General features: G+C 38.9%; 1 protein-coding gene across 1 annotated transcript in view; it reads left to right on the top strand.

The window, feature by feature from the left end:
* The window catches only part of SLC9C2 (solute carrier family 9 member C2 (putative)), a 104,635-nt gene that overhangs the window by 37,786 nt on the left and 47,300 nt on the right, over nucleotides 1-19,549 (top strand). The window contains exons 7-12 of the mRNA XM_063105912.1: nucleotides 1,571-1,670; nucleotides 3,470-3,613; nucleotides 12,596-12,764; nucleotides 14,987-15,068; nucleotides 18,171-18,337; nucleotides 18,967-19,065. Coding sequence (XP_062961982.1) covers nucleotides 1,571-1,670; nucleotides 3,470-3,613; nucleotides 12,596-12,764; nucleotides 14,987-15,068; nucleotides 18,171-18,337; nucleotides 18,967-19,065 — 761 coding nt within the window. The remainder of the gene's footprint in view (nucleotides 1-1,570; nucleotides 1,671-3,469; nucleotides 3,614-12,595; nucleotides 12,765-14,986; nucleotides 15,069-18,170; nucleotides 18,338-18,966; nucleotides 19,066-19,549) is intronic.

Below are 19,549 nucleotides of genomic sequence, written 5' to 3'. Positions count from 1 at the left end.
AATTCTGAAAAGCCAAAGAAGAAAAAAAATTATCTATAAACCCATGTCATAAATTTAACCACAGGTACATTTTGGTATATGTCCAGGCTTTTAAAAAAAGTACACATATATATATTAATATATGCATGCATACATATTAATACATACATACATGTATTAATGTATGCACTCACACCATATATCCCTACAACTTGGGGTTATACTAGATAAAATGATATCAGTTTTTACATAAAGTTATTTAGTGTTTTCCTTATAACAGATGTTGTCTCTAGTGACTGTTATTGAAAAAGACTATGATGAGCTTTAAAATCCAATAATACTAATTAAAGAGAATTGGGAATAAGATTTTGACAGCTCCTCTGTCATCCCAGTTTGCAGCACTACTGTTTTACTGACATTGGTTATTCAAATGAGTGGGTAAAAGAAGTCTAAAGTGAACTTAAGTGATTAAATAAACAAAAGAATAGTAAAATCCTCTTTAAATTAAACACCAGTATTGATTTATTAAGCAATAAAGTGAATAGATAAAAACAAATAATAGCATAATAGTAATAATGATTATCATTTATTTATTGCTTTAAAAGTGTGCCAAGCTACATGTTATCTAATTTAAACTCCACAACTATATGAAGCATTCCTATTTTACACCTATTTTACAGATGCAAGGACACTAATGGAGAAAGAGGAGGTCACATTCCAAGAGCAACCAGCTCTGTCCTTCTCCAAAGCCCTTCCATTCCTACCTGTCCTGTTCTTTCCCTTCCTTTCTGTCTGATGTTTATAATGTGCTATTTGAAGACTCGGCAGCCTAGGACTGTTGGCATTTATGGTATCCAAACATTCTTCATGATTGGTTTTCCTGCCTCAGACTACGTTTGCACGTTTGTTTAGAGCCCGATGAGTGATAACTTTAATTAGCAAGGTTGATATCAGCAAAAAGAAAAGCAGGCTTCAGGAACTACAGTCACCAAGAAAGCACACACATTGGCCCCCAGTTCCTACCTAGCACATTCAGCACAGCGTCCCTGAGGAGCTGAGGCAGAGGCTGTGAAACTTACTTTTCCATTAGGCCTATCCTCAATGATGGTCTACAGCAGGGGTGACTATGGCCTATGGGCGAAATCTGCCTTTTGTTTTTGGAAAGCCTGTTAGCTAAGAATGGTTTTTACATTTTAAAATGTTTAGAAAACAGAAAAGAAGGATATTTGTGGCATGTAAAATTACATAAAATTCAAATTTTAGTGTCCGTAAATAAGGTTTAATTGGACACTCATTCGTTTACTTATTATCTGTGGCTGCTTTTGCACCACAGAACTGCTGAGTTGGGCAGTTGCAACAGGCACCCTGTGGCCCACAAAGACTAAATACTTACTATCTGGTCCATTACAGAAAAAGTTTGCCAGCCCCTAATGTACAGGATTAGGCCAATCCCTTGAAGCAACTCTCCAAGAAATACTGCTCTCAAGCTTCCACCAATTCTTTACTCAAGATAAAGTATCTCAGTGTGCAGATTTGAATGCATTTAGTTTCATTCAATGATCTTTTTTTTTTTTTTTTTTTTCCTCGCCAGTGGAAGTTTTGGGAATGTCAGGCATTGTTGCTTTAGTCACTGTAGGACTGAATTTAGATTCTTTAAGCTTTAAGCCGAGGATGGAGTTCATAATTACTAAGTAAGTTTCCTATATGTGTACTTGTTTAAAATGTGTAAAATGTGTACTTAAGTTTCGTGCTCAAGGGGTCCTGCCTTCATGGATGCTAATGAAATTCCTTTATATGACTTTTTTCTTCCTTTAAATTTTACATTTTGCCATCAGTTACATTTGAAAAGACCTTAAGTGCCAACAATTACCGATATTAATTGATATTCCTATTATAATAAAGTATTGGCTCAGAGACCATAATGCTTTTAATACATAACTCTTTGATAAAAATTTACTTTGAATTGTATTTAAAAAAAAAAAGATTTTTTTCCCCTTTGTTACTTTCATAACATACCTGAATGACAGTATCCTAATATGGGAAGAGCTAGAAAAGAAAAAGTAGTGGAAAGGTTCAACACCAGCAAAACTGTGTACCTTTTACACTTGGTAATGCAAAATGTCACATGGACATCTCTGGACACAGAGAAAACCATTTGCCTGTCTTCTCAGACAAATAAGTTAACCTTCTCCGAAGACTGTGCTGAATTATAGATTGCTTCAGAATTATTAGACACCAAATCATAGTCTAGTGTAGAAATTCTCACATCATATGAAAGCAAACATTGAAATGAGAAAAATAAGCCATAATCCTCAGTTTTCCCACGAAAGTTAATTTATTTAATGTAAAGGATTATCTGTTGTCCTGAAATTACGTTATTCCGACTTTTTTGGTGTTTAAAATGTCCTTTCTTTTATGAAATTCTAGTGATAGAATATGGTACTTTTTTTCCTCCTGCCCTCTCCCCCCAAATTGGCATCTGTAACTATTAAGTCAAGAGATAGGAGTCACCTGGAGAATCAGACTATCTGCTCGATTGGAGTAGTGTTGTGTCAGAGAACATGGTTTATATCTGAAGCTAAAATGAAGCTTTCTATTGCTTCTTTCTGAGCGTAGATCTTGAGACCCACCTCTAAGGTTATGAAACAGACACACTCATTCATCCAGCTGAAAGGGAACCTCACAAAAGAGAGGGGGATCAAGAGGAGGCAGGACTTGAGATCTGCCTGTAGAAGTCAGATGTGGCCCTGACCCAGGCATGCTACCACGTGAAATAGACAGAACAGAATACGTGCTCTGCTGAGGCCTCAGCCCCATGCCCTGACCACTGTGCTTTGGTCTACTTAGTAAGAATCTCTGGGAATGGGACTGGGCGTGCAATCTAATGCTCTCCTGTGCTTAAGAACCGTGGGAGTGCAGATAGTCGGCACTGTGGGGATTCAGAGAAAGATCACTTCCAGCGAGAGTGGTTAGGATGCTTTCAGGGAGAACATGGAATTAGAGTTAGCCTTACAAGACTTTTAGGAATTAGTAGGAAAGCCGACAGGAGAGACTTTCAAAGTAAGGGGAAGAGCACATGAAAGTCACAGGGGGAGAAGTGGTACAGAGGGCACTGAGGTGATCCTGTTGATCACAAAGTCACAGGTGCCTCCTTGCAGCAGCCTCAGCTCTGGGCTCAGCTGTGGCAGGCCTGACAGTTGATGTGCTGCCAGCAAATCCCAGAGAAACTTATAAATCACCAACCTGGGGAGGTCCTCATGTTTCTGCCTTGCTCTTATGATTCTGCTGTGAGAGGCAGCCCATGGGTATTGGTGTGATGAGGATAACGGGGGAATATAGGACTGGGTGTTCTTAAATCCAACAAAATACTTTTTACATGTTGACTGTAACAGACAAGAATGGTAGATATAAGATACACACTGTTATGTGAAAAGCAAAATATTTTTTAAATGCATTTTTAAAAATGTCATTTCCTTTTCATCCATCCTAGGTTTTTAATAATGTGCTCATCTGTATACCATCATTTAATATACACTTTCTTTGGCATTGTGATTGGATGTGGAGAAATCAAATATTTTACATTTCACACTGTAGTTTTCATATTCATCTTATTTGCAACAGTAAATTTTGTGAGGTAAGAATTATATTTTAAAATTTGTTTACTGAACTTAGGTTCTCAAGCCCAGAATTAGAGTTGGGAAACGGTGGTGTGTGGCAAAAAAAGCTCTGGTCGTGGAGTCAGGAAACCGGGATCGCTGCTGGGGCCTTGATGATAGTTGGCTGTGCAACTTGGGGAAAGTGTTTATTTTTCAAGGTTTCTTCTGTAACAGGAGAGGGGTAGACCAGCAGCCTCAGCCTCACCTATGAGCTTGATAGAAATGCAAATTCATGGGCCCATCCCAACCTACTGAATTGAATCTCTGGAGATGAGGTCCAGGAAAGTTTTCACATGCTCCCTAGGTGGTTCTTGTACATGTTAAAGTTTGAACACCACTGGACCAGATTAATGGCTCTTAACATTTTTGTTGACTTTCATCATTGATTATCATCAATTGCTATGACAAAGCCATTTATTAGGTATTATCATGTACAATATGATATTAACATGACTATAACCCTGTGAGGTAGGTGTTATTGCATCATTTCACAGATGAAGCCCAGAGAGCTTAAAAACTTGCCTAGAGTTACCAAACTTATAAGGGCAGAGTTGGGATTTAAACCTGACTCCATGAGTGTGCTGCTTCTAGAATGCCATTGCCCACTCATGGTAGTTGTGTTTTCCATAAGAATTCACAACAATGTCATTTCCACTCAGGATACTGGCCAAGGAGTTTGCCTTATAAAATGTTCTCAAGGAACGTGGCTAGTGCTGACTCCAAAGGCACTGCATGCAACTCAGACAGTCACTGGCACACAGAAGGATGTGCACACAGTCCCGTGCCTGCCCCACCCCATCCACGCTGGACCTACCATTGGTGGCCGCCTGCTGTACCCATGCACCTGTTGAATCAGTAGCCATCTTATCATCTTTTCTCTAGCTCTCTGTCTGGACCTGTCAAAAAATCAATTTGAAGTCAGTCATTGCTCTCTATTGTAATCTGTGTGTTTATGTTTATTTCTGGGTTCAAATTCCATCTCCCACACTTGTTGGCATTACGACTATGTGGCTTACTCCCATCTGTAGAATGGGTATGATAATAGAATTATCTCACAGGGTTGCTATGAAGATTATATGAGGTGATGCAAGTACAAGAATTTAGCCCCGTGCCTGGCACATAGTAAATGCTCAGTAAAGTTAGTTTTTATTATTATTAGAGCTATCCTTTTTTTCTCTAGATGAGAAAGAACTTCTGAAGCTTCAAAGCAATGAAATAATTCCCAAAAGAAATTATTAGTAGATTTTAAAACAAATACAATTTAATAAAATTAAAACATAAAAACAAGCCACCATATTGGTTTATTCCTTCAACAGGTATTTTTTGAGCATCTACTAAATGCCGGACATTGTTCTGGGTGCTTCTTAAACTTTGTCCATATCGATGGACAAAGCCCTAAAAGACGAATGTTTCTGCCATCATGGAGTTTACATTAGAATGAGGGTTTCCAAAAAAACCCAAAGTATGAATATAATATACTAGAAAGTGATAAAGACTATGAAAACTAAATAAAGCAGGCTGAGGGGATTGGTTGTGCTGGCAGTGGAAAGTGGGTTGCATTTTAAATAGGGTGATCAGTGTAGGCCTCCTGGAGAAAGTGACATCTGAGTGACGATGTAAAAGAGGTGAGGGAGCCAGACAGAGAGCAGGGGAAAAGCTTTTTGGGCGGAGACTCATGAGTGTGCTGCCCCAAGTGAGGGGCCGGCCTGGCCTGTGCAAGACACAGCAAGGAGGCTTTGGTCCTTGGAGAGAGGGGACCGCAGGAGATGAGGTTAGAGGGGTAATTATGAAAAAAATAAGAGAGAAGACCCATCCATGAATGCTTTTGTAGGCTAAGAAAACACCAAGAAGGACGGACACCAACCATTTGAGTGATTACTGTCCTCTGGGGAATGGGTTTTGTGGAAGGGGAATAAAGACAGGGCATTCTGGCTTTTAACAATTTTACACACTTCCTTTTTTAAACTACTATCATTCAAAAAATATTTTTAAATGACACATACTAATTGTACATACTTACGGAGTACAGTGTGATATTTTGGTACATGTACAGAATGTGTAATGATCAAATCAGGATAGTTAGCACAACCATCACCTCAAACATTTATCATTTCTATGTGTTGGGAATAATCTAAATCCTCTCTTCTAGCTATTTGAAAATATACAATAAATTGTTAATTATAGTCACCTACGGTGCTATAGAACACTAGAACTTATTTCTCTTATCTAGCTGTAATTTTATATACTTCTTTACTATTTGAAATTTTTTCAGTATTCATGCATTGCTTTTATAATTTAAAACAAAAATAAAATAATCGGAACCCAAATTCATACAAATCTATAAGAAAAATAACCAGATCTCCAATAGATTTATTTACTACAGGTATGACAAGTTCATAAAAGAGGAAATACAAATGGCTAAAATATTTTTAAATTTCAAACTCACTAGAAATTAAACAAATAAACTGAAAAGGGTCCCATTTTTCAGCCATAGAATCAGGGGTTTCTAAAAACCATAAGTTTGGCTCTGGGAGGGTGTGATGAGAAGGACACATCTAGACACTGAGACTGCCCCCCTTACTGTCCACCTCAAATGTCCCCCTGTCCCTTGGTCTCTTTACTCCAGACATTCAGGACTTCTTTAAGTCCCTTAGACACACTTGTCCCTTCAGACCCCTCCAAAGCTGTCCTCCCTGCTGTCCTTTACCCTTGCTCCTGGTGCTTATTTATCCTTGAGATGTCAGAATAAAGGACACTTCCCAAGGAAAAGCCTCACTGCTCCTTCCTGTCACCCACCACCAGGGTAGGCGCTGCTCAGCCTCGATCTTCAGCACCGTGTGATTCTCCTCGGTAGCAGTTACTGCGAGTACTACAGAATACTTACTTGCAGTGATTTAATGTTTGTCTCCCAGTGTAATGTAACTCTTGAGAGCAGGGATCACCTGTCTTGATCTCTACAACATCCTTAGATTCTGGAATAGAATTTTTATACATATTTGTTGAATGATTAAATATTTATCAAGAATCTTATAAATGTTCATATGCTTTGTCTAGATATAAATTAAAAATGTGGACAATGTACTCATCAAATTGTATACACTAAGTATGCACAGATTTTTGTATGTTAATTATACCTTAATAATGCTGCTAACGTTTTAAAAAAATGTGGACAATGATTTATTTAAAAGGTCTTCATTGGAGTGATATTTATAGTAATGAAAAGTTACAAACAACCAAAATGGCCAACTACTGAGGGGTGAGAATTGTGGACAAGAGAATCTTTCAATTTCTTTTTATAAAATCACTTACCCTTCATATGCCTGTTTTTAAGACTAGTAGAAAATTGTTGCTAAGCTGTTAATAGACTCCACCATGTGGAAAAACTTGAAAGAGCATTTAAAATTAATAGCTTTTTAAGAAGCTACAAATTTGTGAGATTATTTGCATTTTCGATATAATCAGAAAAAAATGATGAAACATTAAAAAATATTTTTAAAATATTCAGACATCAGGATTTGGCTTTGATGAGATACAAAATTAGAAATGAGTTTCCACCTTGACAAAGATTAATTTGGCCTGTTCAATGTTAAAGTCAATGCTTCTAGGGAGCTCTGAATTTTCTTCAATAGCCGTTGGGCACATGGTCAGTTTCTGACTTGGACAGTGACATGTATGACCTGAATGAATTTTTTGCCCTGTAGCATTGTAATGGGCACATAATTTACTACCTATTATAACAGAGCCCAGATCTCAGTACTCAATAAAATTTTATTTCTAGAACTGGCTTTACTATATAACTGTGAGTGGAATCCTGGTGTATTTACCGTACATACAATGAAGTTCATTTATTTCAATCCAGTGACTTCTCAGGTCAGTTCAGGATTATTAGGTTAGTTACAGTCTAGTATGTGTATGTGTGTGCAACCTCTGATATGGTTCGTTTTCAACCTTCGGGTTGGCACTAAATGTGATGGGGGGGCAGGGTGGACAGGATCCCTTATGTGATTGGTCAGTGTTTGTGGGAATGGGTGGGAGCAGCTGATCTTGTTCACGTGTGATTGGCCAATCATGATGGCAATGAGAGGGATCAGTGATCCTTTTGTCTGGCCAGTCTTGTTCTGGAACCAGTAGCTGATGTCCTTGAAGGCGGTTCCCTGGACAGGGGCTCTGGTCAAGACTCTATTATATCAAACTCCCTCAGGTTGGTGATACTCCTGAGAGATGTTAGACTTCCCATCCATGCTCCAGTCATCAGCAGGACCCCACACTTCTCTGACAAGCTTCCCTCACCTTGAAGGACTCTAGACCTATAGGAATTCTTCGGGCTTTCAACTTTAGTGGGAAAACGGCATATCAGTCACCTCTGCTTGCAACTGGGGAGCGTCCTCCCATCTTCTGTCTCCCTTCCTCCTCCCAAACCTCTCAAATTGAAGGTAGCATAAAGATACTGTCCCCTAGCAACTTTTTAATCTGGGGGCAGAGGACAGTGGTTCTGATGTTGGAGGTAAGGTCAGGGGGCCCAGTAGTCAGTCTCAACCCAAACCATCCTCTTACCAGGTTCTTGACTCTGCCACAGGAAAGAATTCAAGAGCAGAGTCACAGCAGAAAGTGAAAACAGGTTTAATGTAACAGGTGAGAAATACAGGTTCCACAGAAAGAATGCGGCATAGCTTCAGAGACTGAGCAGGGCCCACACCAAGTTTAACACAAAAGTAAAAAATACACACGGTAAAGTTCAGTACAGAGAGCAGGCTGGCTCAGGAGAATGAGCAGCTGTTTGCTGAAAGTAAGTCTGATACAAAAAGAAAGAAATCCGCACTCCACAGGCAGGGTGCTGGCTGGCTCCAGGAGAGGGAGCAACAGCCCCACGGTCTGCTGGGATTGGCTTTTATAGTGTCTCTATCTAATGAATATTCAATTAAGGAGGTGGTTCCCAGTTATGTAACATTAGTCTTGCACATGCTCAGTCGGTCTCCTTTTGGAGCATGTTCATTGGTCAAATCCTATCACATGCACCAGGCATATTCAAGAATATTCTGTGCTCTTTAGCCCTTCTGGTGGAAGGTCAAGTAGAGGATAAACTCCACTTTACTGAGCATGCCTGGCCATCGGGGTTAATAACTCCTCTGTAGTGAGCACGCTCAGCCACTGGATTTGCATAAGCCAGCCCCTTGTGGTCTCATTTTCCCTTTGTCCCTGCTGAAAATAGGTGTAACTATCAACATTAACTTTCCTCCAGGGGAGGGACTGGAGGAGGGACCTGAGACCTTGGAGAATGGCTTGAAACCGCCGAGGTGTGTCCTGAAACCCAAACCCAGGGAAACTGAGCAGCTCCTATTTCAGTTCAGTCAGTTCTGCTTCCAGGTCTCTTGGTTGTACAGCTATGCAAACTTGCCTTAAAAAATAAATGGTCTTTGAACTTAGAAACCAAAGAATGTGCTTCTGGTTTCTGGTGATACCCCTCACCCTCACCTCCATCCCAGGCAAACAGTAACCCCATGTTTCTTTGTCTAAAAAGGGGTGACTGTATGAACACAGTGGGACTTGCTGTTTAAAGTCTCAAGGGCCATAGAGATGAGTAAAGCACAGTACTTCTCCTCAAGAAGTTTACTGTCTAATTGGAGGAATAATAAAAGTATGCAAATAATTATAACACAAGGAAAGATAATCTTCATAAGGGAGGCTTAAGTAATGTGTTATGGGGCTTCATAGCTAGTTGTGGGGATCTGTAGAATGCCTATTCTGTGCTAGATTTACATATTCAAAGGAGTTATAGATTGGGTTTCTTGGAAACAGATTCTGAGAGGGAGAGTTGGGAGATTTGTAGGCAGAAGGTTTATTGGGCAAGTTAGGAAGGCAGGATTGGGCAGAGGGAGAAGTGGACGCACAGCACAATTTCAGCTGAGGCCTCAGCTCATCTATGGAGAGCTGTGGAGATGGGAGAGCCCTTCAGAGCCATTCTATATTGAGACAAGGGGATGGGCCTTTGTATCCTTGCATTATACAGTTGTTGGCCAACGGCTGTCTCTTGAGAGAGGAACAAGTCTGAGGGGGGCTGTTTCCTGTGGCCCAGGGCAATGTGCAGTGAGGGCCAGAGCCATGACTTAGATCCTGAAATTCCTATCAGTTGAGGGGTGGGTATGTCAGCTCTGAAAATGGTTCCTAGGTGGAACAACACTACCCACTATAAAAGGGGGTGTTCTGTCTGTAATATGTTAATATGTTTTTTTGTGTGTTGTTGCATTTATTCATACATGACCTTTCTTTCACATAGCCAAAAGAAAGAGGATTAAGGTTTTATTACAGAATGCCAAAATAAAAAAAGGGTCTGTGTTCAGATTTTGACTTTCAAATATTTTTGAAATGACCACAAAGAGGTAACAGTTCTGAATGCCAGGCTTTGCTGAAGAATAGAATACTTTGCTAAATTCTGAAAGTACTTTTGTTCTTATCAAGAGATAAACATGGTAGATTAGGAGTATATGTTTTTATTTTAAGCCACAGATAGATAAGTTTAGATAATAGAGGATATAACAAACAGGAAGTGGAAGAGCCATTGCTGAAAAGCGAGAGATTAGAGGGGCTGAGACTAGGGTGAGGACGCCACTTCACGCCCACCCCTTCCCCCACCAGCACCTCCTGTTTGGAACTTCGAGAAAACATAAGCCTCAGAGGGTGAGCATGGGCCAGTGTGGGGCTGATGCTGCTGAGCAGAAATAGTGGGTTGGCATATGGAAGTGAAGAGTAGGACTGAGATAGTGCCTTTGGTCCTTACTGAATCCTGATGTGACGTGGAAGGGATTTAAGTTCTTTTCTCCTTTGTGGGGAATTCAGAAGATATTTAGTGAGTTTGCCAGAGGGGGCCACCAAAGTGACTCTGTGTTTTGGGGCTTCATGGGAGACTATCCAAATCTAGAGTCAAATAGGAGTGGCAGCAGACCTCAAGGGCTTTGCAGTGTTGGCAGGGTGTGGTGGGGGTCTAGTTGGCAGGGGAGTCAGGCAATCAGAACAATCATCATGTCCTGGCCTTGCTGAGAAAAACAGAGCAAGGATACTTCCCAGTGGATGTGTCGAGAACAGGGGCTAAAGGCCAAACACAAGTAGCTTAAGATGACTGAACCAATAGACAGCTCTCTGCAGCCTTTCCCCTGATGCCATGAGTTATGTTAATTTCCTCCTACACCCAGACCCCTTTTTGGGAAGGCAGGGCAGGGGTAAACATCTTGAGAAACGGGAGAAACTGCTCTTTATGGGGAACTTTGAATTGACTATTTGCACAAGCAAGACCAAGTTAAACGTGAAGAATCTTTTAATTGAGAAGAGACTAAGTTATTTAATTTGAAAATTTACATTTCCTTTCTACCATGGGAGCTCATGTGCAAGCTGAAATTAGTCATAGGGCATAAAGATAAAAGACTTTTTGTACATTGTTTGACTCAGCTGTACATTCATTATCTCATTTCATCTTCGTAACGACACCAGGAGATATGAATTATTATCTCCATTTTATAGAGGAAGAAATTGGTTAAGAAAAACTACGTACCTTGCCCAAGGTCCAATGGCTAGTGAGTGCCAGAGATCTTGCTGATCTTAATTCTGTCTCACTAGAGGAAAGGCTTTAATGGAGGGATCCATCCTTAAGTGGGCCCTCAAATTATGGGAGGTCTTTCTGTAGAGACTTATTGAGAAAAACATTTCAGTTGGGATGAACCAAGACAAAGAAATGGGAAAGCATGGATATAATAACCATTGCTGATTGTGTATTATGTATTGATACATAATTATGTCGTGTAATTATGATTATGGATTGATCATGCTTCGAGTGCTGACCATATACAAAGCATCACTCTAAGCCCTGTATGACCGTTGCCTCATTAAACTGAATCCTCCCAATAACCCTTTGAGGCAAGTACAATTATTATTATCCTCTTCATTTTACAGATGAAGAAACTGAGGCACAGAGAGGTTAAATAACTTGTTTAAGTTTATGTGGTTAGTAAAAATTAAGCCTAAATTTAACCCAGGTTGACTGACTCCAGAGTCTTTGCTATAATGCCTTCCTGTTTTTTAATATTAGGAAATGACATAAGTTGTTATATTTTGGCTGGACTCAGTGATATTTTAGGGAAAGCAAGGCTAAAAAAGGTTGGTAAGAATCACTTTGCAAAAGGCTGCAATGCAAGGCAGATGAGTTTGCCCAAATTAATTACATACATTGTAAATGGCAATTGTAGGTTTTCTTTTTCTCAGTAACAGGAATTGTCTAAATTGACTTCTGTAATTCCTAGCTGAGCAACTTAGATTTTTTGAGGCTGGGAGCATGTTTGATTTTACTTTTGCTAAAATTTCATTTGTTCTAAATTATTTGAAAGACAGTACTGATATTCTCTGGGTGCAGATCCTCTAAAGAGTCTAAATTTTGGCATAAGTTCCTATAGAAAAATAGGAGAGCAAGAAGGCACAAATTGAAATTGTTTGTGTGACATTTAATGTGTGATTCTTGTGGGAGCTCAAGAAAAATCCGACAGATTAAGTTTATTAATGTGTCTACAATACGTTTGCTTTTTGGCCATTATCTGCACGTCCTCCCATTGTAATTTCTTAATCCAGTCATTTTATGGCCTTTCAGGGAATAAATGAGCTGTTAACATTCTTTGAAGAAGTTGCCCTGCAGGAATTTACTACCCCAAACCAAATAGTACACACTAGTGTTAATAATAATTCCTTATATTTGTATAGAACTTCTAGCATTATTTTTCAAGACTTAAATATTATATGCAAAATTTAAGCAGTAGATTTGGTAAGTCCCAGAAAGTTTGAATGACTTATCAATAAACTGCATTGTTTTCTCTTCCCTGAAAATTTTAATACAAAATGTAGTATTTAGTACTTGATTTCAACCATGGATAACATTAATACATTTAAGGTGTGATTTATTTTTAATGTTTTTCTCTCCACAGATTTCTTACCATTTTGTTAGTGAGCCCTATTTTTATGCGTCTGAGTTATGAATATAATTGGCGATGGGGAATTATTATCACATGGTCTGGAATTAAAGGAGCTTTAAGCTTACTCTTGGCCCCCGATATTTATAATCTGGCTGAACAGAAAGTAGAGGCACCACAAATGGTAGGAAAAATCATGTCTCATGAATATTCATATTTATACATTTTTACTTATTTTGTAACACTTGTCAGAATACTCAATAATAAAATTAACCAGTTTTGAATTTAATTGAAAAAATTCATTCTTTTAAATAGAAAGGAACTCAGAAGAAAGTTTATGTATGTTGACAGTGACCAACAGTCATAAATAAAATAATTTATGTTGACAGTGACCAACAGTCCCGTAGTAGTTATGAATGTGGGTGTTAAATGGACTTGGGTTCCAGTCCCGACTCCACCATTCACAGGCTAGGTGACCATGGGGAAGTGCCCCAGCCTTGCTGAGCCTTAATTTCTAGCCGAGGACTGAGATGATGCTTAGTAAAATATCCGACACTTAATAAATGCTCAGTAAATATTTTTGAACACACAAATGCTATTTTTCAATAGCCGTCAGAAAGCATGGAAAAATAATACCCTTATTGACAGCATTTCAATCCCTATAGCTGTTAGAACAAAAACTAAAAATTCTTGTTAAGTATACGAGTACTAAGGGAAGAAAGATTTTATAAATTTTTGAGTTAAGGACCTAGTTATAGTTATGTCTTTAGGGCTAGTTTTAAAAAATCAATTTCGTGGAAAATTCTGGCTGAAGACTCCACTACCCATAGTGAGAAACAAAACTTGGTCTCCTTTCCACTCTTTCTCAAAGCTTTTCTCCCGTGGGCTAGCTGGTGGGTTTTTGGACAGTGTGGTGGTGGTGGCATCTGTGGTACTGACACTCCAGGCAAGACCCAAAGAGCCTAGCGCATCTGCTGGCAGCATTAGGGCACCTCATCATTTGTGACAGTACTGTGTGAACTAGCTAGAGAAGTTGGTAGAAATCCCCCAGACCAGCCCCCCACCACTTGCAGATAAACCCCAAACCTGTTCCTGGGAGGGAGAAAACCACCTGAATCATATGAGCTTGAGACCACCTGCCCACCTACCAAGGAATCTGGAGGAAGATGTATAGAGATTCCTGATATTATCTGATTTCCAGCCCAGGATTTTCTCTTTGCTGTTTTGCTTCTGTCCCAGAAGGCCCAAGAAGTACAGTACTTTTTGAGTACACTCTTTTTGGTGGCAGCTATCAGTCCCTCCATCTTGCATGTGGGGAAATCAAAACAAAGAGAATAGCCTTCTGTAGGTAGCATGATAGGGAAAGAACTTAGGTATCCTAAGTTCCAAAAGAGTTTTTTGATAGAATCTCATATTTTTTACCGCATTTTTCCTGAGGATTTATATCTGTGGGCATGGTCTGGAAATTAATTTGAAGTTCGTGTAAACCTGTGGTTTTGCAAACTCTGGGTCCTTCCATGCTCCAAAGGAAAAGTATAACAACCAACATTTGAGTTCGTTCAATTCTTTTTTATGCAAGGAGTTGGCCTAAAACAACATCAATGATACATTAACTAACATTTGGTACATTTTACAGTGTTTCCTAATTATGTCTGATGTTAAGAATCCCCTTGGCTCTATCCACACAGAATCACAATCAGCAGGGAAAGGGCCTGGGAGTCAGTATGTTTAACAAGTGCTTAGGTGATTGTTGTTATCAGTCAAGTCTGGGAAACATTTTCTGAAGGTGACATTGCTATGGACTCCATTTTTCAGTGAAGGACACTGAGCAGCAGAGTGGTTAAGTTAACTGGCCCCAAACCACATGGCTAACATGGCAAAGCCAAGGCTTACAAATGGGGTTGTCTTTCTGCTTCTGCACGGCACCTCTCCAGACCTCACCACAGCTCTTGTCTGCTCCCTCAGAGCCTCTTGTACAGCTGTAGCAGATGCCGGTGGCAAGTGCATGTCCCTGTCCCACCCACGGTCACCACTGCTTGCTGTTGCCGGGGTTTGTCCCCACCCTGCAGGCTCCACAGCCATGTCTGTGATGGCTCCCACCTTGCTGGCTTGGCATGACCGCTGCCGGAAGCAGCAACTGAGGAGAGCTCTTTACTCAGTGTCCTTATCCCAGAATCCACTTAACCTATTTTTTCCTCATTCAGATTGAAAATTAATTTCTGCCCCAGTATATTATGTTTAAGCACTGTCCACAGAACAGCCCTTTCGGCTCAACTTCCTTATCAGAGGCAGGATTCAAAATTGTGGATAAAGATAGAATTTTGTTGGTGGTTAATTGAGCAATGGTTACCTTTGGAGAATTTATTTAATATTTTGGTTCTAACTATTCGTGTGCTTTGTTTTTAGTTTATATTCTATGTACAAGCAATATCGTTATTGACTATGGGAATAAATTCCTACATGATGACCTGGTCAGCCAGGAGATTAGGTAAAGTATATGTATGATTCATTAATGAACTGGGGAGAATACGTAAACAGGTTATTGTTGGGGTCATGGGGACATTTCTTATGGAGCTCAAGGAATTGTTTTAGAAATCATTCATTTTCATTCATTCATTCATTATATATAGATGCTCTATTAATTGGGACATTGGTTCAGCCAGTTTAACAGAAACTGAATGAACAGAGGCTTAAACAAGACAGAGGGTTCCCTTGCTCCCTTGAAAAGTCCAGAAGAGTGCGATGATTCTGTTCCACAAGGTTGTCCAGAGATCCAGGTTCCTTTTCTTTTGTTGCTCCTCCACTTTGTAGGAGTGGAGAGTTTTTGTTGCTCTTGTCTGCAGGGTAGAAGCCTGCTCACTACCACCATGTCTGCAATCCAACCAACTAGAAAAGGGAAATGGGGGGAGGGAAATGGTGTGTGTGTGTGTGTGTGTGTGTGTATGTATACACCATTTTATATATATATATATATATATAATGATATATATATATAATATATATCATTATATATTATATATAATGATATATATATATAAATGATATATATATCATTACCTCTCACATTTCATTGGCCAGAACTTAGTCACATGGGCAAGAGAAGCTGGGAAATATCTTTTCCTGGCAGGCCATGTGCTCAACTAAAACTCAGAGATTCTATTGGTAGAAGGAGGAAGGGAAGAGTGGATATTGGGAGACAATCAGCAGGCTCTGCCAGCATTGTCTATTTGTAAAAGGAATTTGAAGCTGTTCATCATAAAATGCATAAATGCAATAAAATCACAAATGGACACAATTGTATAAAATTCAAAAGGAATTTGAGACTGTTTATAATAAAAATGCATAAATATGATAAAATCACAAATAAACACATTCAGTATAGAAATCCAAGATAAGGTAATCAGTGGCAGTGGAGTCAAGGGGAGACGGGGAAGCTGGGGTGGGATTATTTCCTTAGTAGGGCCTTTGTGTAGTCCAATACGACATGCGGGTTGGTCCTCAGTTTGATGTTATAGAAACCTGATTTAGGGTATCTAGAATTATCAGATTACTGGAGATTCACATATACCACACTCACATATTCATGGATAAACCAGAAAATCAATTTACTAGTTTATAGTGAGGATGATTTCTTTCTATGTCTGAAATACTTGTGATCATTCACCTCTGAATATCATTTTCCTTGATAAACCAGATTAGTAATCTGAGGGTTTCTTGGAGAGTATAGAACTAATGAGAGCAAAGGAAGGATAAAAGGTTGAAGGAGGGTTCTTCTAAATAGGAAAATACCCTGATGAATTTACCCTGCCCTACCCATAAGAGAAGTCACTGCTCTGCTTGTGTCTTTTCAGACAGTCCTGCCCATTCCTGGAACTGTGCCCCATGAACACTATTGCAAAACTTCCCGTGACAACCCACCTCAAAGCCAAAGCCTCCAATATGTGAATGGGCCTAGTAAATGGAGCAGAGTTTTGGAAGCTCTCCTTTTTCCCAAGTTATGGGTTTGTTCTCATTTGCAGTGAAAATGTGTGCTTGGATCAGCAAAAGCCTACACTGGTGCATGAGTGAAGTTGGTTAGATCCCTGAAGGTTGGCTCACACCTTCATTCCCACTAATTTCCTTTGATTCCTAGGGATTCAGACCCACTCTGCTCTCTTTGCTTAGGATATAGTATCTGGGTTTCTCCCATGCTTCCTTTCTTGTGGTTCCTCCTGCTCTGATACTCAAAAGTGAGATCAACAAGGGGTTTTACTGTCGTGGTAGTGCTTCCTCCCAGCCAATAAATAAAACTTTTTGTTGTATTAACTAAACTTCAGAATTTTCTTTAATTCATTATGGAACAAAGATTCTTTGGCAAGTACGTTATCCTCTCAAAATCAGTGCTCATCCTTTATAGAAATACTATGAGGAACACATTTAACAGATACTTGACAAAATTGAGTTTTATCCATAAGAGTTTCAAACCAACTGCTTCCATCTGGTCTAATGCTTTTAAGAGGTCCCTCCTCCTCCTCTTCCAGGATTATCTTAAACCCTGGGAGTTCATTCAGATGTATTGGTGCCACCAAGTGGCCCACCTACCTTCATGTTTCCTCTGAGCAACTGGAAAGTGGCTGTTGCCCCATAATATGGGTAGGATCTAATTGGGCAAATGAATACATTTTCTCCTTGTGTGGCTTCAATCATGGGAATTTAAAACCTGCAGCTGACAAATGCTAACTCTTCAGCATGCATTCAAATGCATCTTTGCTCTGGGTTATAGTGAACTGATCCTGATACTTGAAAAAGATATACCTCAGGACCTTTCTGAATCCTCAAAATTTCAAATACCATCATTGCACCCAGTGTTCTGTAGAGAATGCAATAAAGTTAGACAAACATTTAGAAACCATTTCAACTCTATGAGACATTTCATATGCAATTACAAAGAACAGCTTTGCTGACATGGAATTGTGAGGGAGTAGGTTCAGCTATTCACTAGTGCAGTTCTTCTATTTGGTAAGCAAGCCTGGTAGCTATACCTTCAAATTCATACCTCAAGAAAATACAAAGTGCCACAAGTTTTGGACATATAAATCTGTACAGCACACAGAGATGTTAAATTTGAGGGATCTCTATTGCATGACCTTTAAATTTTATTATGTATTAGAACAGTAGGAGAACTTGCTAAAGTTTGAATTCCCAGGACAATCTCATTCTGTAGGTATGGGGTGGAGCCCAGGAATTTGCATAGTTTAATAAGCAGCCTTTCTACCTGTAGAAGACACAGGTAGTTTTCTACACTTTGAGAAATACTGATTGGGTGCCTTAAAGTAGTAAGTCATGTCTTTAGTTATAGAGTAAGAAAGGAAACAAATAAACATTCTTTAGCAGTTGAGTCAGATAAAGTTGAGCTATACAGCCCAAAGGAAACAAATATGTTTAGCAATTTTCTGGAAAATTTTGGATAAAAATTGTCCTTGCTTTATGCACTCAGATTTGGCTATGTAGGTGGCCTCAAGATTTCGCTGCATAATTCTGCAACACTTTTTGCTTTACCTTGCAGTCTTCACTGTACTGTATTAAGGCCCTTGCTTTTTCTTTGTCACAGGTTTGTGTACTATTTCCCTCCCAAGACAAATGGCCATGGAAAATGTCATTCAGCACATACAGGAGATAATACAGAACACAATCACTTTACTTAAAACAGAAAAAATTTTGACAAATGTTAATTGGAATTTAGTAGAAGAAAAAGCGAAGATTGAATACATTATTCCTGTGAGTTGATACTTGGTAAAAAACAGTCTTCCTTTCCCTCCCTTGGTCTGCCTGTCTTGCTTTAGACTATTATAAAAAACCTGATTTTGCTAACTAAATGTCAGCAGACTGAGGGGAGATACACACTAGTTTTGCCTTCTTGATAGTATGACTTCTTTGAATTCTGTCTATAAAGAGAAGTTCTTGGTAATCCAGCCTATTTGCCAGATACCAGGAAAATGGATGTTTTTACAAAACTGGCTGGTTGAGTACCAGTCAATGCACTACACCAAGATGATGTTTCCAGTGGGTTGAAGTACTGAGAGATCTCTCCCTGTATATGCATTGTAAAAAGCAGAAAACACAGGCTGCTTCAGAAAGCAGTCAAGCATAGACAGTTTGGAGAAGAATTTCGCCTCTAAATCTCCCCCAAATGAATATTTACTTCACCACAATCGAAAACACCACTTCTTATATGGAAAAACATTACCCAAGTTATACATAGCTATAAAATTCATATACATAGACTTTTAGCAATTCTGACTTGAGTTATTGGCATCTTTGTTGGGCATAGTATTTGCCAGCTCCTAATTATTTTTACTTATTTTAAACTTTCTTTATGTTTTAAAACTTAGTCTGATACTGTTAAGTTTTCCCCCATTTCACATGATGGAGACGAGGAGGAGGAGCCCCCAACAGAAGAAGTTTTAACAGAAGAAGCCAGATTGCATGTAGCTATAATACAAATGGTTGGTATTGTTCATATAATCTGCTTTTAAAAATTTTTTTCTTCCAATGCCTCTAATCCTTACGTATGGTTTTCAGGTGACAAGAAAAAAATTTTTTCACCTTCCAATAGCCTATTGGTTGTTAAAATTAATGTTTGCTTTACTAAAGTTAAAAAAAATTAAAAAAAAATCCTTTCTTAGGCTTTGAATTCAAGACACAAACTTATTACTCTGTTTATAAGTCTAGCAAATTTTAGCAGTCACTTTTGAGCATCCTTAGAATAATATTTGGTACAATTCACATACTTAGATGATTAAACATTTAAAACTATTTAAAACTGCTTTTATAAATTCTCTCAAGTGCTTTTTTAACTCTTAGAAATGTAATAAGTAAAAAATTCTCTTAAAATGTTATAATACTAATATTTAAATGTTCTTACTAGGTAAAATCAAGCTTAAATCAACTTACCAACTTTCACATTTTAAATTGGGGTCATATTCAAAT

Source organism: Cynocephalus volans, chromosome 8 (assembly GCF_027409185.1).
Source record: "Cynocephalus volans isolate mCynVol1 chromosome 8, mCynVol1.pri, whole genome shotgun sequence".
Taxonomy (NCBI): domain Eukaryota; kingdom Metazoa; phylum Chordata; class Mammalia; order Dermoptera; family Cynocephalidae; genus Cynocephalus; species Cynocephalus volans.
This window is presented reverse-complemented; position numbering and strand designations above follow the sequence as displayed.